Source organism: Hypanus sabinus, chromosome 25 (assembly GCF_030144855.1).
Source record: "Hypanus sabinus isolate sHypSab1 chromosome 25, sHypSab1.hap1, whole genome shotgun sequence".
NCBI lineage: Eukaryota > Metazoa > Chordata > Chondrichthyes > Myliobatiformes > Dasyatidae > Hypanus > Hypanus sabinus.
In genome coordinates, this window is record NC_082730.1 from 6185305 (window position 1) to 6209319 (window position 24015).

General features: G+C 48.0%; 1 protein-coding gene across 6 annotated transcripts in view; it reads right to left on the minus strand.

The window, feature by feature from the left end:
• LOC132380948 (sushi, von Willebrand factor type A, EGF and pentraxin domain-containing protein 1-like) overlaps positions 1 to 20545 on the minus strand; it is a 94418-nt gene extending 73873 nt beyond the window's left edge. For 5 of the 6 annotated variants that reach the window (XR_009507881.1, XM_059949957.1, XM_059949958.1 and 2 more), the window contains exons 1-5: positions 19869 to 20545; positions 14378 to 14474; positions 11384 to 11457; positions 9432 to 9608; positions 231 to 327 (exon numbers count right to left, since the gene is read on the minus strand). Coding sequence is in view for 5 of the 6 variants with exons in the window: in XM_059949957.1 (XP_059805940.1) it covers positions 231 to 327; positions 9432 to 9608; positions 11384 to 11457; positions 14378 to 14474; positions 19869 to 19923 (500 nt within the window). In the remaining variant the exon portion in view is untranslated. The remainder of the gene's footprint in view (positions 1 to 230; positions 328 to 9431; positions 9609 to 11383; positions 11458 to 14377; positions 14475 to 19868) is intronic. The other variant, XM_059949959.1, reaches the window with a different exon arrangement.
• Between the last annotated feature and the right edge of the window lie 3470 nt (positions 20546 to 24015).

The window sequence follows — 24015 nt, forward strand, 5'->3', positions numbered from 1 at the left end:
GTGGAGACACTTAGAACATAAGACATAGGAGTAGAATTAGGCCATTCAGCCCATAACGTCTGCTCTTTCATCATCATGGCTGATTTAATATCCCTCTCAACCCCATTCTCCTGCCTTCTCCCCATAACCTTTGATGACCTGACTAAAAAAGAACTGCTTTAAATACACCGAATGGCTCGATCTCAACAGCCATCTGTTGTAATATGGTCTAATGGAGAGTCACTGCTTACCCTTTATTACAGGTGTAAAATGCCCAGTTCCCAATTGTGTAGCCTGATGCAGTGTAGTTCCCATTCTCCATGTCTGGTGGAGGACCACAGTCGCTGGCTGCACAAAACACAAACACCATCACCATCAATTTCAACAATTTTTGAAACCCTCATACCTTACATTAAATGCAATTTCAGGAGGATTCAAGTTCTTTAGCTTGCAACATTCCTCCAGGGTTTGGATCATTAACCTGGAATTTAAATGTAATCTCTAAAATCAAACTGGGATCTCAAAATGAATATGAGACTTTGTCTAACTTCTATAGATAAGTAGTGGAGAGTATATTGACTGATTGTAACACTACCTAGTATAGAAACACCAATGCCTTTGAATGGAAAACCCAACAAAAGATAGTGGATTTGGCCCAATAAATTACAGGTATATCCCTCCTAACCATTAAGTACATCTACTGCACATGAAACTCTATCGTAGAAAAGCAGCATCCATCATCAGAGATCCCCGCCACCCAGGTCATGCTCTCTTCTCACTGCTGCCATCAGGTAGAAGGTACAGGAGCCTCAGGACTCACACCTCCAGGTTTAAGAACAGTTATGACCGCTCACTCATTATACTCTTGGATAGAAGGTGTAACTACATTCACTTCTTCCATCCTTGAAATGTTCTCACATCTAATGCTCACATTTTTAGGACTCTTTATCTCATTATCTCATGTTCTCATTATTTATTGCCATTTACTTATATTTGTATTTGCACAATTTGTTGTCTACTGCACTCTGGTTGATCTTTCATTGATCTTATTATAGTTACTATTCTATAGAGTTGTGGATTATAATCACAGGGAAATGAATCTCAGGGTTATATATGGTGACATATATCTATACTGATAATCAAATTTACTTTGAACTTTAAAATATCTCAGGCTGAGTGAAACATAGAAACATCGAAAACCTCCAGCACAATACAGGCCCTTCAGCCCACAAAGTTGTGCTGAACACATCCCTACCTTAGAAATTACTAGGCTTACCTATAGCCCTCTATTTTACTAAGCATGTACCTATCTAAAATTCTCTTAAAAGACCCTATCGTATCCGCCTCCACCACCATTGCCGACAGCCCATTCCATGCACTCACCACTCTCTGAGTAAAAAACTTGCCCCTGACATCTCCTCTGTACCTACTCCCCATCACCTTAAACCTGTGTCCTCTTGTGGTAACCATTTCAGCCCTGGGAAAAAGCCTCTGACTATCCACACAATCAATACCTCTCATCATCTTGTACACCTATATCAGGTCACCTCTTTTCCTCCGTCGCTCCAAGAAGAAAAGGTTAAGTTCACTCAACCTATTCTCATAAGGCATGCTCCCCAATCCAGGCAACATCCTTGTAAATCTCCTCTGCACTCTTTCTGTGGTTTCCACACCCTTCCTGTAGTGAGGCGACCAGAACTGAGCACAGTACTCCAAATAGGATCCGAGCAGGTTCCTATGAAGCTGCAACATTACCTCTTGGCTCCTAAATTCAATTCCATGATTGATGAAGGCCAATACACCATACGTCTTCTTAACCACTGAGTCAACCTGCACAGCTGCTTTGAGCGTCCCATGGACTCAGACACCAAGATCCCTCTGATCCTCCACACCACCAAGAGTCTTACAATTAATACTATACTCTGCCATCATATTTGACCTATCAAAATGAACCACTTCTCACATATCTGGGTTGAACTCCATCTGCTACTTCTCAGCCCAGTTTTTCACCATATCAATGTCCTGCTGTAGCCTCTGACAGCCCTCCACACTATCCACAACACCTCCAACCTTCGTGTCAACAACAAACTTACTAACCCATCCCTCCACTTCCTCATCCAGGTCATTTATAAAAATCACAAAGAGTAAGGGTCCCAGAACAGATCCCTGAGGCACACCACTGGTCACTATGCAGAATATGACCCGTCTACAACCATTCTTTGCCTTCTGTGGGCAAACCAGCTCTGGATCCAGAAAGCAGTGTCCCCTTGGATCCCATGCCTTACTTTCTCAATAAGTAATGCAGGAGCTACCTTATCAAATGCCTTGCTGAAATCCATACACACTAAATCTACTGCTCTTCCTTCATCAATGTGTTTAGGCACATCCTCAAAAAATGCAATCAGGCTCGTAAGGCACAACCTGCCCTTCACAAAGCCATGCTGACTATTCCTAATCATATTATGCCTCTCCAAATGTGCATAAATCCTGCCTCTCCGGATCTCCTCCATCAACTTACCAACCACTGAGGTAAGACTCACTGTCTATAATTTCCTGGGCTATTTCTACAACCTTTCTTGAATAAAGGAACAACATCCACAACCCTCCAATCCTCGGGAAACTCTCCCATCCTCATTGATGTTGCAAAGATCATCCCCAGAGGCTCAGCAATCTCCTCCTGAAGTAATCTGTAGTACATTTGATCCAGTCCCAGTGACTTATCCAACTTGATGCTTCCCAAAAGCACCAGCACATCCTCTTTCTTAATATCTACATTCTCAAGCTTTTCAGTCTGCTGCAAGTCATCACTACAATCACTAAGATCCTTTTCCATAGTGAATACTGAAGAAAAGTATTCATTAAATACTTCTGCTATTTCCTCCGGTTCCATACACAGTTCCTGCTGTCACATTTGATAGGTCCTATTCTTTCATGTCTTATCCTCTTGCTCTTGACATACTTGTAGAATGCTTTGGGGTTTTCCTTAATTCTGCCCGCCAAGGCCTTCTCATGGCCCCTTTCTGGCTCTCCAAATTTCCTTCTTAAACTCCTTCCTAGTAGCCTTATAATTTTCTAGATCTCTAACATTACCTAGCTCTCTGAACCTTTTGTAAGCTTTTCTTTTCTTCTTGACTAGATTTATTACAGCCTTTGTACACCACGGTTCCTGTACCCTACCATAACTTCATGTCTCTTTGGAATGAACCTATCCAGAGCTCGACACAAATATGCCCTCAATATTTGCTACATCTGTTTCCAATTTAAGGCTCCAATTTCCTGCCTGATAGCCTCATAATTCCCCTTACTCCAATTAACCGCTATTCTAACTTCTCTGTTCCTATCTCTCTCCAATACTATTGTAAAGGAGATAGAATTATGATCACTATCTCCAAGATGCTCTCCCACTGAGAGATCTGACACCTGACTGGGTTAATTTCCCAATACCAGATCAAGTACAGCCTCTCCTCTTGTAGACTTATCTACGCACTGTGTCAAGAAACCATCCTGAACACACCTAACAAACTCCACCCCATCTAAACCCCTTGATCTAGGGAGATGCCAATCGATCTTTGGGAAATTAAAATCTCCCATCACAAACACTCTGTTATTATTACACCTTTCCGGGATCTGTTTCCCTATCTGCTCCTCAATATCACTGTTACTATCAGGTGGCCTATAAAAAACACCAAGTAAAGTTATTGATCCCTTCCTGTTCCTAACCTCCACCCACAGAGACTCCGTAGACAATCCCTCAATGGCAGCCATAACACTATCTCTGATAAACAGTGCCGCACCCCCACCTCTTCTGCCTCCCTCCCTTCCTTCATGAAACATGTAAATCCCAGCACATGAAGTAACTATTCCTGTCCTTGGGCCATCCAAGTCTCTGTAATGGCCACTACATCATATCTCCAAGAACTGATCCACATTCTAAGTTCATCCACTTTGTTCACAATACTCGTTGCGTTAAAAGATACATCTCAAGCCTTCGGTCTGAGTGCGTCCCTTCTCTATCACCTGCTTATCCTCCTTCTCACACTGTTTACAAGCTTTCTCTATTTCTGAGCCAACCTCCTCTTCCCCAGTTTGGTTCCCACCCCCCAACAATTGTAGTTTAAACTCTCCCTAGCAAACCTCCCCGCCAGGATATTGGTCCCCCTGGGATTCAAGTGCAACCCGTTCTTTTTGCACGGGTCACACCTGCCCCAAAAGAGGTCCCAATGATTCAGAAATCTGAATCTCTGCCCCCTGCACCAATCCCTCAATGACACATTTATCCCCCACCTCATCCTATTCCAATTCTCACTGTCGCGTGCCACAGGCAGTAATCCCGAGATTACTACCTTTGCGGTCCTGTTTCTCAACTTCCTTCCTAACTCCCTGTAGTCTTTTTTCAGGACCTCTTCCTTTTTCCGACCTATGTCATTGGTACCAATATGTACCACGATCTCTGTGTATTCTCCCTCCCACTGCAGGATATCTTGGACGTGATCTGAAACATCTGGACCCTGGCACCTGAGAGGGAAACGACCATCCGAGTTTCTTTCCTGCGTCCACAGAATTGCGTGTCGGACCACCTAACTATAGAGTCCCCTATCACTACTTCCTTCCTCTTCCCTTCCCTACATTTCTGAGCCACAGGGCCAGACTCTGTGCCAGAGGCACGGCCACTGCAGCTTCCCCCAGGTAGGTCGCTCCCCCCGAACGGTAGTCAATCAGGAGTACTTATTGTCAATGGGTACAGCCACAGGGGTACTCCCTCATACCTGACACTTCCCCTTCCCCCTCCTGAAGTTCATCTGCACTGTGTTCAGTATTATATTCCATGTTTTTGACCTAATTGACATTGGCCAATAAGAAAGCCTCACCCGATAACCACACCCTCTAAACCAGACAGCATCCTGGTAAACCTCTTTGGCACTCTCTCCAAAGCCTCAACATCCTTCCTATAGTGGGGCGACCAGAACCACATGCAATAGTCCAGATGTGGCCTGACCAGGCTTTTATAAAGTTGGAAGATTTTTCAACTCAATCCCTTGACTAATAAAACTAACCATTCCATAAACCTTTCTTAACCACCCTATCGACTTGAGTAGCCACTTTCAAGGAGCTATGAGCTTGGATTCCAAGATCTCTCTGCCCAGAAAAAAAACTGTTAGGGATCTTGTCCTTAACACTGTACTGTCTCCTTGCGTTTGCCTTCCTGAGGAGCAACACCTCACATTTATCTGGGTTAATCTCCACCTTCCAATTAACCATGGACCCCATTAACCTTCTCAATTAGCCTCCCATGAGGGACTTTGTCAAATGCATTTGTAAAATCTGTGTCGACAACATCCACTGCCCTACACACCCATCGCCACCCTCAACCACCAGGCAATTCCTGCCTTGTGGCATTTGGACAGGTGTTGGGAGCAGGCAAGTCCATGAGATTAGGGCCGAATACCAGCAAGTCGGATTAGTGTAGAGTCTAACAGTGAGACCATTCCCAACAGTTACTCCTAGTGGACAGTCCCAGTGGTCACTCTGATGTCCATGTCCAGCAATTACTGAGAGAAATCTTGACATCCAAGTTTGATCCTGAGAAACTTAGGACTCTCCTCAAAGCATCCTGTCAGCTGTAGGGAGCTGTTACAATCACCTGTACTGCTTGGAGGTGGGAGACTCCAGGCCCCGGTACCCATCCGGTGAGTAGTCTCTTGATCGGTCAACATATTACCTTTGTCATTGGGATAATTCTCCTTAGTGCCCCAGGGATTAGATGTTAAACTCTGAGAGGGATTTGGAGCATAGGGAAACTGTTTTGGTCCCCAACACATCTCCTTGACAACGCCAGAAGGCTTAGTATGTCAAGACAGTTCAAGTGTAATGCCATTTAACTACATACACGTATTCTGGAAAATGAACCATTTCTCTGAACCAGGGTGTAAAACACAGTGGTACACATATCACACAATAACTTTTGAAAGTAAGGGACGCTGGATGGATATGTGGGATCATTGATAATACTAAGGGCCCTGCAAACTCAGCGCTCCTGACAAAAATCCCCCGATAGATGGTAGGGAGACCCCTGTGATCCTCTCAGCCATTCCCACAGTCCTTTGTAGGGATTTGCAGTCCGATGCTCAGCTGATCCCATACCAGATAGAGATGCAACTTGGCAGGACACTCCTGATGTCCAATGTCTCACCCACTGTCTCAAAGTTTCAAAGAATGTATACAGAATACAACCTGACTTTCATCCTCCCGCAGGCAGTCACGAAACACAGAAACACCAAGGACAACGATCCCTCTGAAGAGTGCGCCTTTGCGCGCACACATATCTTTTGCTACAGGGCACAAAGGAATTTCAACTGCACACTATACTGGTAATCAAATTTATTTTAAACTTTGAAATATCACAGGCTGAGTGAAACATAGAAAATCAACAGCACAATACAGGCCGTTCAGCCCATAAAGTTGTGCTGAACACATCCCTACCTTAGAAATTATTAGGTTTACCTATGGCCCTCTATTTTACTGAGCTCCATGTACCTATCTAAAAGCCTCTTAAAAGACCCTGTCGGATCTGCCTCCACCACCGTTGCCGACAGCCCATTCCACGCATTCACCACTCTCTGAGCAAAAAACTTACCCCTGATATCTCCCCTGTATCTACTCCCCAGCACCTTAAACCTGTGTCCTCCTGTGGCAACCATTTCAGCCCTGGGAAAAAGCCTCTGACTATCCACATGATCAATGCCTCTCATCATCTTATACACCTCTGTCAGGTCACCTCTTATCCTCCGTCGCTCCAAGCAGAATAGGCTGAGTTCTCTCAACCTATTCTCATACGGCATGCTCCCAAATCCAGGCAACCTCCTTGTAAATCTCCTCTGCATCCTTTCTATGGCTTCCATATCCTTCCTGTAGTGAGGCGACCAGAACTGAGCACAGTACTCCAAATGGGGTCTGAGCAGGTTCCTATATAGTCGCAATATTACCTCACGGCTCATCAATTCAATTCCACGATTGATGTAGGCCAATACACCATACACTTTCTTAACCACTGAGTCATCTTGTGCAGTTGCTTTGAGCGTCCCATGGACTCAGACCACAAGATCCCTCTGATCCTCCACACTGCCAAGAGCCTTACAATTAATACTATATTCTGCCATCATATTTGACCCATCAAAATGAACCACTTCACACGTATATAGGTTGAACTCCATCTGCCACATCTCAACCCAGTTTTGCATCCTATCAATGTCCCACTGGAACCTCTGACAGCCCACCACACTATCCACAACACCTCCAACCTTTGTGTCATCAGCAAACATACTAACCCATCCCTCCACTTCCTCATTCAGCACATTTATAAATATCACGAAGAATAAAGGTCCCAGAACAGATGCCAGAGTCACACCACTGGTCACTGACCTCTATGCAGAATATGACCCATCTACAACCATTCTGGATCTACAAAGCAATGTCCCCTTGGATCCCATGCCTCCTGACTTTCTCAATAAGCCTTGCATGGGGTATCTTATCAAATGTCTTGTTGAAATCAATATACACTACACAATACTGTTCTTCCTTCATCAATGTGTTTAGTCACAACCTCAAAAATTTCAATCAGGCTCGTAAGGCACGACCTGCCCTTCACAAAGCCATGCGGACTACTCCTAGTCACATTATACCTCACCAAATGTTCATAATACCTCCATCTCAGCATCTTCTCCATCACCTTACCAACCACTGAGGTAAGATTCACTGGTCTATAATTTCCTGGGCTATCTCTACTCCCTTTCTTGAATAAAGGAACAACATCCGCAACTCTCCAATCCTCCGGAACATCTCCTGTCCCCATTGATGTTGTAAAGTTCATCGCCAGAGGCTCAGCAATCTCCTCCCTCACCTCCCACATCTCCCACAGCAGCCTGGGTTACATTTCGTCCGGTCCCGGCAACTTATCTAACTTGATGCTTTCCGAAAGCTCCAGCACATCCTCTTTCTTAATATCTACATGCTCAAGCTATTCAGTCTGCTGCAAGTCATCACTACAATCACTAAGATCCTTTTCCATTGTGAATAATTTCCTTCTTAAGCTCCTTCTTAGTAGCCTTATAATCTTCTAGATCTCTAACATTACCTAGCTCTCTGAACCTTTTGTAAGCTTTTCTTTTCTTCTTGACTAGATTTATTAAAGCCTTTGTACACCACGGTTCCTGTACCCGACCATAACATCACTGTCTCATTGGAACGTACCTATCCAGAGCTCGACACAAATATGCCCTAAAAATTTGGCACGTTTCTTCTGCACTTTTCCCTGAGAACAACTGTTTCCAATTTAAGCCTCCAATTTTCTGCCTAATAGCTTCATAATTCCCCTTATTCCAATTAAACACTTGTCCATTCCTATTTCTCCAATATTATTGTAAAGGAAATAGAATTACAATCACTATCTCCAAAAAGCTCTCCCATTGAGAGATCTGACACCAGACTAGGTTCATTTCCCAATACCAAATCAAGTACAGCCTCTCCTCTTGTAGACTTATCTACGTACTGTGTCAAGAAACCTTCCTGAACACACCTAACAAACTCCACTCCATCTAAACCCCTTGATCTAGGGAGATGCCAATCGATATTTGGGAAATTAAAATCTCCCATTACGAACACTCTGTTATTATTACAACTTTCCAGGATCTGTTTCCTATATCTGCTCCTCAATATCCCTGTTACTATTAGGCGGCCTACAAAAAAACACCCAGTAAAGTTATTGACCCCTTCCTGTTCCTATCTCCACCCACAGAGATTCCGTAGACAATCCCTCCATGGCCTCCACCTTTTCTGCAGCCGTGACACTATCTCTGATCAACAGTGCCACACCCCCACCTCTTTTGCCTCCCTCCCTGTCCTTTCTGAAACATGTAAGACACAGCACTTGAAGCAACCAAACCTGTCCCAAGGTCATCCAAGTCTCTGTAGTGGCCACCATAACATATCTCCAAGTACTGATCCACGCTCTAAGCTCATCAGCTTTGTTAACAACACTCCTTGCATTAAAAGATACATCTCAAGCCTTTGGTCTGAGTGCGTCCCTTCTCTATCACCTGCTTATCCTCCTTCTCGCACTGTCTTCAAGCTTCCTCTATTTCTGAGCCAACCTCCTCTTCCCCAGTCTCTTCAGTTTGGTTCCCACCCCCCAACAATTCTAATTTTAACTCTCCCCAGTTGCCTCAGCAAACCTCCCCACCAGGATAAGTGCAACCCTCCTTTTTGTACAGGTCACACCGGCCCCAAAATAGGTCTCAGTGATCCTGAAATCTGAATCCCTGCCCTCTGCAACAATCCCTCAGTGACGCATTTATCCTCCACCTCCACCAAGGGGATTAGAGTAGAATGCCCTACAGAGGAATTGGACCAGGTGTGCTACAGTGACCTTTCTTCCTCTACAAAGCCTTGACAATCACCTGTACAGTTTGGAGGTGGGTGACTCCAGGTCCCGATATCCGTGCAGTGAATGGTCTCTTGACCAGTCAAGGTATGGCCCTCGTCGCAGGAAAAACTTGCCTCGGCCCCGTACGTCCACTCCTCTCCCTCAGTAACCGTGCCATTGTTGATTGGCGGTGGATGGTCACACTTTATTTCTGTAAAACAGAGTGGAACTGTCATCACCAGTGGTTACAGGCAGGAGTGAGCGGGGAGGTGAGACAAGTGTCCGTCCTGACTGAGAACAAACAGATTGATGAGGGTCAGTTGGAGTGTTTATTCCAGCCGGTCACTCCCAGTGGTCACTTCAGGCAGTCAGATGCAGTGGATGCCAGTGGTGATCGTGAGGTGGAGGCTCCTGTGAGGAGGGAGCTGATTGTTCTGGTGAGGGAGGTCCCATCCTGCAGGGACTCCACCTGCACCCTACAATTCAATCACAGACTTCAATTGCTGGGTCTTTGGTGGGAGCTCCCATCGGTCTCTCTCTCTCGAGTTAGTGCCCCAGGGATTAGATGTTAAACTCTGAGAGGGATTTGGAGCACAGGAAAACTGTTTTGGTCACCAACACATCTCCTTGACAACGCCCGAAGGCTCAGTAAGTCAAGTCAGGTCGAGTTTATTGCCATTTAACTACATACACGTATTCTGTCAAACGAGACAGCATTTCTCCAAACCAGGGGGTAAAACACATTGGTACATGTAACACACAATAACTTATGAAAGTAAGGATAAAATCTACAGATGAATCCTGCATACATGTATAATGTAAATATTGTAAAATAAGGATCAGATAAACCAGTCACACTTCGAATAGAATGTGGTGAGGAGATTAGAAGCCCAGTGGCCTTGGGGGAGAAACTGTTTCCCATCCTGACCGTTCTTGTTTTTATGCATTGGAGTCTCCTTCCTGATGTAAAAGGTCAAAGTGGATGCTGGATGGATGTGTGGGATCATTGATAATACTAAAGGCCCTGCATACTCAGCGCTCCTGACAAAAACACCGATAGATGGTAGGGAGACCCCTGTGACCCTCTCAGCCATTCCTACAGTCCTTTGTAGGGACTTCCAGTCCGATGCTCAGCTGCTCCCATACCAGACAGAGATGCAACTTGGCAGGATTCTCTTGATGTCTAATGTCTCACCCATTGCCTCAAAGTTTCAAAGTATGTATACAGAATACAACCTGAGTTTCCTCCTCCCGCAGGCAGTCACGAAACACAAACACCAAGGACAACGTTCCCTCTGAAGAGTCTGTGCGTGCGCACACATCTTTTGCTATAGGGCACAAAGCAATTTAAACTGCACACAAAAGGTTTGTCACCCTCCACCACAATTGCATGTAAAATATATTTCATGATCGTAGACAATCACATTTCCTTTTCCGCTATCTGATGCGGATGGTGCTGACAACGTGGGATTCCTGAAGATTTGTCTACAGCATTTAGAATTGGTTTATTCATACTGTTCTTACTGAAAAAATTACTCAGTGTGCACATGGAGTTGTCACTGGGCAAAAAATTGCACAGCCCATTTTATCTCATGTTCTCGCTATTAATTGCTTATTTATTATTATTAGTATTATTATTTCTTTTTTCCTATTTCTTGTTTGTATTTGCACTTCTGTTACTTTTTGCACAGTGGTTGTTTCCCACCCTGTTGGGTGCAGTCTTTCATTGATTCTGTTGTGTTTCTCATGTTACTGTGAATGCCCACAAGAAAATGAACTCGGGGTTGTATATGGTGACATTGATGTACTTTGATAATAGGTTTACTTTGAACTTTGCTCATTACGGACTGTCAAGCGCCTGAGTGAAGAGATCTCTCCTCCCCACTATCCCAACAGGCCAACATCTAACTTTCTCTACAATTGTTTCACAGTGAAATGGTTTAAAACATAGCAACCAAGTGAGAAGAAGGTCTATTCATCACTTACTCTGACAAAACAAAGAAGGTTTGTTCCATCCATTTTTTGTGCACAGTATCCTGTTTCTCCCATACAGAATATAGCTGAAAGAAAAGGCTTCAGATGAACTGGACAAGATTCAAGATTCAGATTTATTTATCAGGCATACATAGAACCATACAGTAAAAGGTATCATTGGCATTAACAACAAACAAAATCTAAGGCTGTGCTGGGGGTGGCCAGCAAATGTTGCCACACACTCTGGAGCCAGCATAGCTTACCCAAGTGCACGGCAGAACAACACTGGACCATAAGACCGAAGATATAGGAGCAGAAGTAGGCCATTCAGCCCACTGAGTCTGCACCGACAGTCAATCATGGCTGGTCCAATTCTTCCAGTCATCCCAACTCCCCTGCCTTCTTCACATACCCTTTCATGCCCTGGCTAATCAACAACCTATCTTGATGCTCACACAGTGTCACCCACACAAACCAAAACTAACTGATTTACTATGGGTTTCCCATTCCTTCCAAATGGGTGGTATTTTTCCCAATGGAGTTTAGGAAGCAAAACTCTAAACTCCAAAGGAGTGTGTAGAGGCAGCATTGGAGACACTGGTGTGGAACTAGACCGGCACAGGAACAGGCCATTCAACCCATCACTTCTGTGCTGTTTACGATGCCAGTCTAAATAATTCCCTCTAACTCCACTCAGAATCAGGATCAGCTTTAATATCACTGGGCATGTGTTGTGAAATTTGTTGTTACACAGCAGTAGTACATTGCAATACATAACGATAAATCACTGAATTCCAGTGAGCATATTTAGTATATTTAGGAAAGGGAAGGCATGTCGCATTTGTCCGGTTAGTGGGCGATTTCCCTCCATACCTCTCTGAACCGTAGTGGGGAACTGTGTACAAGGCAAGTTATAGCAGTGGTTTGCATTGCCTTCTGCTGGGTGAGTTTCCAAAGAGATCACCAGCATAGATAGAAAGCGTGTAGGGCAGCTGGCTGGATTCAAAATTCGGACCTTTTGTCACAAAGTCCAGCGCTGATGCCAGTACGCCACCAGCTGGGTCTTAGTATATTTAACTGTGTGAAAATATAAGACGTGGGCGCACATGGTCGCATGTCCACGATTGTTCTTGAGAAATTCTTCTACAGAGATGGTTGCCATTGCCTTCTTCTGGACGGTGTCTTTACAAGAAGGGTGACCCCAGCCATTATCAATATTCTACCCTGCAAAAAAGACGCCACCTACCGAATCAATGCCTCTCATAATCTTATGAACCTCTACCAGGCCACTCCTCAGCCTCGAATGCTGCTCAGAAAATAACCCAAGATGGCCCACTCTTCCCTTGTGTGGGGCAAGTTTTGTTTTACACAGAGCGGAGGCTGCCTGGAACATGCTGTGTGAGCAGATGATGTTAGTCGTTAAAACCACAAAGTTTAAGAGCAGTTGGACAGGCGCATCAACAGGCAGGGAATGGAGACACATGGACCATGTGTAGGTAGGTGGGATTAGTTTAAATTGGCATCTGGGTCAGCAGAGCTATGATGGGCCGAAGGGATTGTTCCTGTGCTTTATTGTTTCGTACTCTATTTTTCCACCAGGGAGTGACGGTTTGGAGTGGCTCCAACTGGAATTAACCAGAGTTACACTCTTCACAGTCATCGCCCAATGTTCACTCCCAGTGATCACCCTGAGCATTCACTGCCCAGTGGTCACTCCCAGTTCTCTTTGCAACGGTCACTCCTTGCAGATAGCCCATGGTCACACTCAGTAGTCACTCATAAAGTCCAGTGCTAAACGATGATAATTCTGCCTCCCCCTGACAACAGATCCACGGTGGGGGTCGGGGTAGGGGAGAGGTGGACCTGCCTTTTCCTTGGTTTTACTCCTGGGACCTGAGGGAGGTGGGTGGAGGAGAGAAAATCATCTGGTTGGTAGCTGCAGACAGGAAGTCAGCCAGCCAGCAGAGGTAGACAGGAAACACGAGGAAATCTGCAGATGCTGGAAATTCAAGCAACACACACAAAATGCTGGTGGAACACAGTAGGCCAGGCAGCATCTATAGGAAGAAGCACTGTCGACATTTTGGGCCAAGACCCTTCATCAGGACTAACTGAAGGAAAAAATAGTAAGAGATTTGAAAGTAGGAGGGGGAGGGGGAAATGCAAAATGGTAGAAGACTGGAGGGGGTGGGGTGAACCTAAGAGCTGGAATGGTGATAGGCAAAAGGGATACATAGCTGGAGAAGGGAAATGATCATGGTCTGGGAGGCTTAGGGAGAAAGAAAGGGGGAGGGGAGCACCAAATGGAGATGGAGAACAGGCAGAGTGATGGGCAGAGAGAGAGAAAAAAAGAGGGAGGTGGGGAAAAAATAAATAAATCAGGGATGGGGTAAGAAAGGGAGGAGGGGTATTAATGGAAGTTAGAGAAGTCAATGTTCATGCCATCAGCTTGGAGGCTACCCAGATGGTATATAAGGTGTTGTTCCTCCAACCTGAGTGTGGCTTCAACTTGACAGTAGTGGAGGCCATGGATAGAGATATCAGAATGGGAATGGGACATGGAATTAAAATGTGTGGCCACTGGGAGATCCTGCTTTCTCTGGCAGACAGAGCGTAGGTGTTTGGTGAAACAGTCTCCCAGTCTGCGTCTGAGGTAGATGGGGCTGGATTTCTCACCAGTTATCTCCCTCCGCAGCCGTCCTGCAGGGTGGAGATAAGTTGGACAAACATTGGATGTAGGAGAGCCCGAGGCAGGACTCGGCTGACTTGTGTGGAGACACTTAGAACATAAGACCATAAAACATAGGAGTAATTAGGCCATTCAGCCCATAAAGTCTGCTCTTTCATCATCATGGCTGATTTAATGTCCCTCTCGATCCCATTCTCCTGCCTTCTCCCCATAACCTTTGATGACCTGACTAAAAAAGGTCTGCTTTAAATATACCGAATGGCTTGATCTCAACAGCCGTCTGTTGTAATATGGTCTAATGGAGAGTCACTGCTTACCCTTTATTACAGGTGTAGAACGCCCAGTTCCCAATTGCGTAGCCTGATGCAGTGTAGGTCGCATTCTCCAGGTCTGGTGGAGTACCACAGTCGCTGGCTGCACAAAACACAAACACCTTCACCATCAATTTCAACAATTTTAGAAACCCTCATACCATACATTAAATGCAATTTCAAGAGGTTTCAAATCCTTCAGCTTGCAACACTCCTACAGGGTTTGGATCATTAACTTGGAATTTAAATGAAATCTCTAAAAATTAAACTAGGATCTCAAAATAAATATGAAAATTTGACTATCTTCTATAAATGTGTAGTGGAGAGTATATTGACTGGTTGTAACACTGCCTAGTATGGAAACACCAATGCCTTTGAATGGAAAATCCTACAAAAGGTAGTGGATTTGGTCCAATAACTCACAGGTATATCCCTCCTAACCATTAAATACATGTTACACTTACCCAACAGGCTGGTATATGTCTAGGGGAAAAGGAGATCCAGCCACTCACCACCCCCACCTCCCGTACACACAGGTGCTGTGAGAATCAAGTTTATGCCGCGCGCGCACACACCATATCAAACTCACAACAGATACCGTTATGGAATACACTTTAAAGATTTTACTAAAACTAAAGAGTACTATGCAATACAATATATACAAAGGAAAAGAAAATAAAGTAAAAGGCGCCAACTTATCAAAGTTCAGTCAGTTTAGTTCACATCATTGGAGCTCAACCATCGAACCATTCGACCCCTCGTCACTTTCCTCCGACCTCCACTTCCTCGCACCTGGGACCACCCAGGTGGTCGACCGAGCAGTGCAGTGCAAGTCCACCTTCCTCAGCGTCTTCTTCCCGACTCCCCTGAAAAGACCGCGAAAGCCCCACTCCCAGACCCACAAGACAAAATAACATTCCCCATTGGGCAACAAATGAATACAATCCTGATATCAGCAAGTCTAAAGCTAAACAACTGCGAGGGAAAGCACTTATCATACAAAGAAGCATTCCTACCCTTAACAAAACAAAGAAGCCATTTTGATTAACATACACAGTACATTGTACATTCTCCCCCCACCAGCAAATGTCATGCCCTCATGGCATTACTAGAGTTCCCCAATGCTTCTTGCAACACACAAAACCCAACCCAGGTGCAGAAAGCAGCGACATAACTACCTAGAGCAGTAGAAATCACACTCGGTTCCCCTGGCACCACATATGTTAACCGTTCCGGGGGCACTTCTCTGAGATCTCCTTACCCCTTCTGCCGACCCTTCTGCCTCAGACCCCATGGGGGACACTCCTGTCGGACCCTCATCCTTCCCCTCACTGGGCTCCCTCTTCACCTGTGAACACTCTGCCTCAGACACTCCATGTCTACCTGTCAGACCCTCACCCCCTCCCCACAGGGTCCCCCCCTCACCTGAGAACCCTCTGGCTCACGTTCGGGTTCCACCTTCTCTCCCCCCAACGTTGGCTGCCTCTTCATCTGACCATCAACACCTTCCCTCCTCTTGCCCAACTCAGTAGGGGAAGGGCCAGGAGCCTCCTCTTCTGGTACTGGAGTGCCAGCAAATGGGAACAGGTGCCACTCATCTCAGTCATCATCTTCCAAATCGGTATCCATTCCCGGGTTAAGTACCTGTCCCCGCTCTTCAGCAGGGACCTCTTCCCTCGCTCTGCGCCCTCGCAGAGTCCTTGTACTAGGCGCAACCTCCCACTCTGGGTCCTTGTCCACCCGTACTTCTTGACCCATGGTGATTCCGATGGAGTACTTTGACAGGCCCATTCCCATCCTCAGGTTTCACCCAGTAAACTGGTAGATTCAGCATCTGGCTCTCTATTACATAGGGGCTGGCCGCCCATCGATCTGCCAACTTGTGCTTACCAGGGAGTCCCAAATTCTGTAAAAGGACCCGGTCGCCCAGTAATAATTGTACAAACTTCACCTTTTGATCATATCTCATCTTATTCCTCTGATTTTGTTCGGTAGCCACCGCCTCGGCCAACTCATACACCCTCTGCAACTCCCTCCTCATATCGGACACATACTTTAGATAGGGCTTCCCGAGTAATTCACACACTTCAGCACCAAAACACAAGTCAATGAGCAACCTCGCTTCCCGCCTGAACATCAGATAATAGGACGAGTACCCTGTAGCATCATTGCGAGTACAATCTACATGAAACATTGTTGTAGCAAAGCAGTATCCATCATCAGAGATCCCCACCACTCAGGTCATGCTCTCTTCTCATTGCTGCCATCAGGTCGAAGGTACAAGAGCCTCAGGCCTCACACCTCCATGTTCAAGAACAGTTATGACCCCTCAACCATCAGACTCTTGAATAGAAGGGGTAACTACACACTCGACCCCTCATTGAAATGTTCCCACAACCAATGATCTCACTTTAAGTACTCTTTATCTCATTATCTCACGTTCTCGTTACTTATTGCTATTTACTTATATTTGCATTTGCACAATTTGTTGTCTACTGCACTCTGGCTGAGCTTTCATTGATCCTATTGGTATACAATTCTATACATTTGCTGAGTATGCTCACACGAAAATGAATCTCAGGGTGAAGTATGTACTGTACACCAATAATGAAATTTACATTGAACTTTGAAATATCACAGGCTGAGTGAAGTTCATGTGCACTGAGTTAAGCATTATTTTGCATGTTTTTGACCTAATTGACATTGGCCAGTAAGAACGGGCCCATGTTCATGCTTGCAATTGCAGAAGTTCTCAAAGTCCATAGACAGGGGAGACCAGCTGCCAATAATGCAAAGCCTTTCCTTTCTTTAATGTGCCAAACAACATAGTTCTGTTCCTACAGTTTACTGTCCCTCCAAGACTGGCCCCTCCATGTATCTATCCAAGTTTTTCTTTAATGACACTATCGTACCTGACTCAGCCACTTCCTCTAGCAGCTTGTTCCACACACTCACTACCCTCCACAGGAAAATGGTGCTCCCCCACCCCCCCGGCTCTTTTTAAATCTTTCCCCTTCCATCCCAGAAGAGGGCCATTGCTGAAGCAACAAGTAACGTGCTGGTGCAGAGTTCCCACCGACACCATCCACGGATCCTTTCCACCCTCAGACACTGCCCTGCCAGCGGGCTCCTCCTCTGGTCTTTCTCCGAAGAACAAGGGCAGGCGGTGCAGGGCACCACCACCACCTGTAAGACCATGAGACATGGGAACAGAATCAGGCCATTCAGCCCATCATGTCTCCTCCACCATTCCATCATGATTGATTTAATTTCCCATTCAAACATATTATCCTGCATTCTCCCCGTTAGCTTTGACACCCTGTCTAGTCAGGAACCTATCAACCTCCGCTTTAAATATACCCAATGACCTGGCCTCCACTGCCAACTGTGGCAATGAATTCCACAGATACACCACCCTCTGGCTGAAGAAATTCCTCCTCATTTCTGTTCTAAATGGAAGTCCCTCCATTCTGAGACTTTGCCCTCTGGTCCTAAACTCCCCCACTATTGGAAAAATCCTCTCCACATCCACTCTGTCTGGGCCTTTCAATATATAGTAGGTTTCAATTAGATCCCCCTCCATTATTTGAAACTCCTGCGATTACAGGCCCATAGCTGTCAAACACTCTTCATACATTAACTCTTTCATTCCCAAAATTTTTCATGCGAACCACTTCTGGACTCTCTCCAAAACCAGCACAACTTTTCTTTGATAAGTGGTCTAAAACTGCTCACAATACTCCAAGTGTGGTCTGACCAATGCCTTATAAACCTCAGCATTACATCCTTGCTTTGTCAACCACTCAGGAGGACAAGGGCAGGGGACGCGGGGAAGCACCGCCACCCATAGGTTCACGACCAAATTCCAAAGCTGACCTTAAAGTGTATCACAGGTCCCTCGTCACCCCTAAACCCTGGAACTCCTCCCCCTACAGCACTGGAGGGCAGAAGCTGTCAGAGTGGCAGAGAGAAACACAGGTGTCCCTGGAGGTGAGTGGGTGCTGACCCCAACAGGATAGAATGATCAGTGGTCCAGATGGGTACAATTGCAACAGAAAGAGGCGTGTGGATAGTCCATGGAGGGGAGGGTCACAGGCACTGGGACAAGCAGGGAGGATGGACCGGTTGAGTCAACGACTCTATTACTACGACCCCTTCACCAGAAGGTTCGCGTTTTGAAAAGAGGTGGGGAGGGTGTGCTGAGGCAACAACAGGTGGGACGGCTCAACGGTGAATCACCCGACGGCGGATCGGCACGCCCTAAGCCGTCCCAAGGGGTATTCAGGGCGAGAATCTGACGACAGTCCCACAGCTTACTCCTCGGTAGCAGGGGAGGGGTGGGAGTCCTCGAGAGACTGGTGGGTATTAGGGCCGACACATTTCGGGACTGGACTGTAGTGGTGACCCTGGTACCGGGAGGCTTAGGGGAGGGGCAGGGGCGGTTGTAGAACGGGGGAAGGAGCGGAGAGAGAGGAGAAGAGCAGAGATAATGTGGGGAAGGGGAAGAGGCCTGGACGGTGTTGGATAGGGGCAGGTACGGAGCAGCGTAGGGGCTTGTGGGGAAGGGGAAGAGGCCGGGATGGTGTTGGATAGGGGCAGGTACGGAGCAGCGTAGGGGCTTGTGGGGAAGGGGAAGAGGCCGGGACGGTGTTGGATCGGGGCAGGTACGGAGTAGCGGAGGGGCTTGTGGGGAAGGGGAAGAGGCCGGGACGGTGTTGGATAGGGGCAGGTACGGAGCAGCGTAGGGGCTTGTGGGGAAGGGGAAGAGGCCGGGACGGTGTTGGATAGGGGCAGGTACGGAGTAGCGGAGGGGCTTGTGGGGAAGGGGAAGAGGCCGGGACGGTGTTGGATAGGGGCAGGTGCGGAGCAGCGTAGGGGCTTGTGGGGAAGGGGAAGAGGCCGGGACGGTGTTGGATAGGGGCAGGTACGGAGTAGCGGAGGGGCTTGTGGGGAAGGGGAAGAGGCCGGGACGGTGTTGGATAGGGGCAGGTGCAGAGTAGCGTAGGGGCTTGTGGGGAAGGGGAAGAGGCCGGGACGGTGTTGGATAGGGGCAGGTGCGGAGTAGCGTAGGGGCTTGTGGGGAAGGGGAAGAGGCCGGGTCGGTGTTGGATAGGGGCAGGTACTGAGCAGCGTAGGGGCTTGTGGGGAAGGGGAAGAGGCCGGGACGGTGTTGGATAGGGGCAGGTACTGAGCAGCGTAGGGGCTTGTGGGGAAGGGGAAGAGGCCGGGACGGTGTTGGATAGGGGCAGGTACGGAGCAGCGTAGGGGCTTGTGGGGAAGGGGAAGAGGCTGGGACGGTGTTGGATAGGGGCAGGTGCGGAGTAGCGGTGGGGCTTGTGGAGAAGGGGAAGAGGCCCGGACGGTGTTGGATAGGGGCAGGTACTGAGCAGCGTAGGGGCTTGTGGGGAAGGGGAAGAGGCCGGGACGGTGTTGGATAGGGGCAGATACGGAGTAGCGTAGAGGCTTGTGAGGAAGAGAGGAGGCAACAGTATCTCACCCTGGCTTCCTCCGACTAACGCAGAAAGCAGCAGCGCAATCAGGAAGGGCTTCATCCTCGCTCCGTGACGGTGATCGGTTAACCGGCTGCAGACACTCACTCGCTCCGTGTCGGTGATCGGTTAACCGGCTGCGGACACTCACTCGCTCCGTGACGGTGATCGGTTAACCGGCTGCGGACACTCAGATCGGTTAACCGGCTGCGGACACTCACTCGCTCCGTGACGGTGATCGGTTAACCGGCTGCGGACACTCACTCGCTCCGTGACGGTGATCGGTTAACCGGCTGCGGACACTCACTCGCTCCGTGACGGTGATCGGTTAACCGGCTGCGGACACTCACTCGCTCCGTGACGGTGATCGGTTAACCGGCTGCGGACACTCACTCGCTCCGTGACGGTGATCGGTTAACCGGCTGCGGACACTCACTCGCTCCGTAATGGTGACCGGAGCCCAGGTGGTGGACTCCTGCTGGATCCTGCGATCGGCCGCCTCAGTTCGCCCGGGCTGGGATGGTGACGGGTCCAGCAGAGAGAAACTGGAGAGCGGAGCGCCTGTCACCAGAGATAAGGAGGGCGGCAACACAGTGAGACGCTCCTTCAAGGGAACAACCCAGCCCAGCAGTGTTGTCCAGGGACGCCGGAGTGTCGACTGCGACAGAGTGGGAGAGAGGGCACAGGGAGGAAGGGACGGGGAGGGAGAAAGAAGGGAGAGGGAAGGAGGGGTGGGGAGAGAGGGAGATGAGAGGTGGAGGGGAACGATCGAATGGAGGGAGAGGGGAGAGAGGAACCGGGGGAAGGGGGAAGTAGAGACAGAAGAGAGGGGAGACGGGAGAAGGGAGGGGCAGAGAGAAGAAAGGAAGGGAAGTGAGGGGTGAAGGGAGAGGTGAGAGAAAGGGAAGGGAGGGTTTGAGGGGGAGAAGGGAGGGTTGAGGGAAGGGGAAGGGAAAGAGGAGGGAAAGGCGGGGGAAAGGAGGAGAGGGTGGATGGGAGAAGCAGGCAGAGGGTGGAGGGGGAGGTATGAGAGAGGACCAGGAAGAAAGAGTGAGGGAGTGAAGAAACAGGGAGAGTGGGAATGAGGAGAGAACCATGGTTAGCTGCTCTCCAGATGAAAGTTGGCATTCCTGGACTTCAGAAGTGTTCACTGTTTTCAGGAAACATGGATCCTTTCTGCAGTGGCTGATGGAGCCTGATCTCTAATCTCCTCTGTTTCTTGTACTTCTCTCATCCTGCCTCCCACCAGAAATAACGCAAAGTTCCCCAGGTCTTCACCTGCACTGTTCTTGCATCTGCATCCAGCATATTGTCCTTTGTCGGTCCCACCAAATACAGTGAAGGTCCCACCACCATTTCCAACTGATTGCAATGACTCACTGATCCACTCCACCTCCTCCCTGAATCTTAACACTTCTCTCTGACATTGGAGTCGGCGTGACACCTTCCTATTCCTCTGCCCTCACCACCATAGAACAGTACAGGCCCTTCAGCCCACAATGTTGTGCCAACCTTTTAACCTACTCTGAGATCAATTTGACCTATCCCTCCACCTTTATTTCATCCTTGTGTCAATCTAAGAGTCTCTTAAATGCCCCTGTATCTGCCTCTCCATCACCCAGCAGCACATTTCATGCACCCACCACTCTCTGTGTCAAAAAGAGCACCTTTGATATCCCTCCCCCGACATTTTCCTCCAATCGCCATAAAATTTTATCCTTTCATTTTAGTTTTTCTGCCCTGGGAAAAAGAAGCTGGCTGTCTCTTCAAAATATACTTCTTATCGTCTTGTACACCACCATCAAGTCACCTCTCACTCTCCTTCTCTCCAAAGAGAAGAGCCCTGGCTCACTCAGCCTGTCCTCATAAGACATGCTCTCTAATCCAGGGAGCATCGTTCTGCACCTTCTCTAAGCTTCTACGTCCTTCCCATAACAAGGTGACCAGAGCTAAATCTAGAAGTATTGTCCACAGCCCGCAGAGAGTCACCATGGTTCACCAGCACCACCTTCCTACAGTTGGGCTCTCTTTCACTGATTCTGCTATGGTTATTATTCTGTAGGTTATATGAGTACGCCCAGGGTTGTATGTGGAGACACATGTACTTTGATAACAAATTTACTTTGAACTTTGATATTCCATGTATTGTGGAGGCACCTTAATACTCCCTGAACCCTCCCGAGGTGACCTTCTCTACACCAACAAATCCGAACACAGACCTGAAGAGTATTTCACAGAAAACCTATGCTTGGTCCACAAAGACAATCCCCTGCTTCCATTTACTGACCATTCCCCATCCCCACACTGACCTATACATCCCTGGCTATCCCACTGACAGGCTGAGGCCCGAAACAGGCTGGAGGAACAACCTCTCAATTCCACATGGCTGGTCTACGAGCAGTGGTAGGAACATCGGTGGTGTGGAGAGGGGACACTTGCAGCTTGGGCAACTGCTGGTCTTCCCAAAAAAACCTTGCCAGGCTTGTGCCCTGGGAACTTTCACCCCTGCTCCCCAACCTGTTCCTTCTAATCCTCCTCCGGTCCTCACATTTTTCTCCCCCGTCTCCTTTCCTTTCTGCTTTCATTCATAATTACACACACACACACACAAACACACACACACACATCCCTCACCCAAAGGATCAGTGAGACACTGTCCCCCCTCCCAATCCCTGCCTGGTTCCATGTTTCCCAGCGGTTCATATTCATGGCTACTTCTCAGTCCTAATTAGTCAACCATGATGGAATGGCAGAGCAGACTGATGGGCTGAATGGCCTAATTCTGCTCCTGTTCCTTATGGAGTCCAGCACCGGCAGATCTTCGAGTCCCTGGTTCACTCCCTCCAGCAGTAATCTCTCCCACCCCTGACCTTGCTCCCTCTACCTTTATTTCTGCTCCCCCCTTTCTGTCTGCCTTCTTCCATCACCTACCTACCCCTGCCTTCCCACTCCCCTCCCCTGCCTGGTACAACCTGCCTGTCATCTCACATTCCCACTTCTGCCCACCAATCACTTCCGGCTCCTGTCTCACCAGTCCCTTCTCGTTTGGCTAACTTCCCTCTCCACTTTCAGATCTGGTTTCCACTAGAAACACTGACAGCTCCTCTTCTGCCCCAATTTCCACCCCCCCCCCCCACACACACACACACCTCCACCTGCTGACTTCCTCCAGCAGCATCTTTGCGTTGTTCCAGAACCATCCATCACATCACCGATCCCACAGTCAACCCCAAACTCACCAACCCGGCAACCTCTATACTCATTCAGCCGGTTAATGTGGATGAAGGTGGTGGGTTGGAGCTACGTCTCTACCAAAGGAGGTGTGAGGCGCTCCTTCCCTCCGCTAGCCTGCAGGTCACCCTTGGGCAAGGTGTAGCACTTGATTAGCCCCCCCCCCAACCCCGATCAGGGTCCGTGAAGCCACAGGAGCAGGTGGTGAGTGGTCCTACCAGCCTTTGCTGCACATCACAATTGCTGGCTGTGCGGCCACTGACAACCTCTAAAGAGTATTGATAATGGCTGTGGTCACCCATCTTGAAAAGACACTGACCAGAAGAAGACAATGGCAAACCACTTCTGTTGAGGTTTGAGAGTGGGGGAGGAACGCCTCGCGTTAAAACAAGGAGTATGTCATTTTAAAGTTCGTAGGCAAATAGGGATTTGGCAACCACCGAACAAAGTATGGGTGCTCCTGGCTTGTGGAGCCGGAGATCGAATCGGAGGCTGTCGCCGAAATAGCGGGATTCGGCGTGTGACGGGGTCTGGGGCAAAGGGGAGGTCAGCGGTGTCATGGGCCGCAGTAAATCCGGCCGGAGTACGCTCTCATGGAGAGTCTGGGCCGGTGAAGGGGGTCTGGGGAACACGGGAGTGGTGAACAGTGAACCGGGACACAAGTGGTCACTAAACGGTGACCCTGCATGGTGAATGGGGAACGGGGGGGGGACGGGTGGTGTAGAAGTGTAACTAAGTAACGGCTATCGGTAAATGTGGGAACCGGTGAACTGTGACGGGGGAGTCGGTGAACGGGAGACCAGGGTTCAGTGTTCGATAAACTATGCACGGGGAACGGGACGGGAAACGGGGTTCGGTGGTCTCCAAGCCGCCTTCTGCAGACAGGAGCCAGACCCGCCCGGTGCGGGTGGATCGGACCTCTCC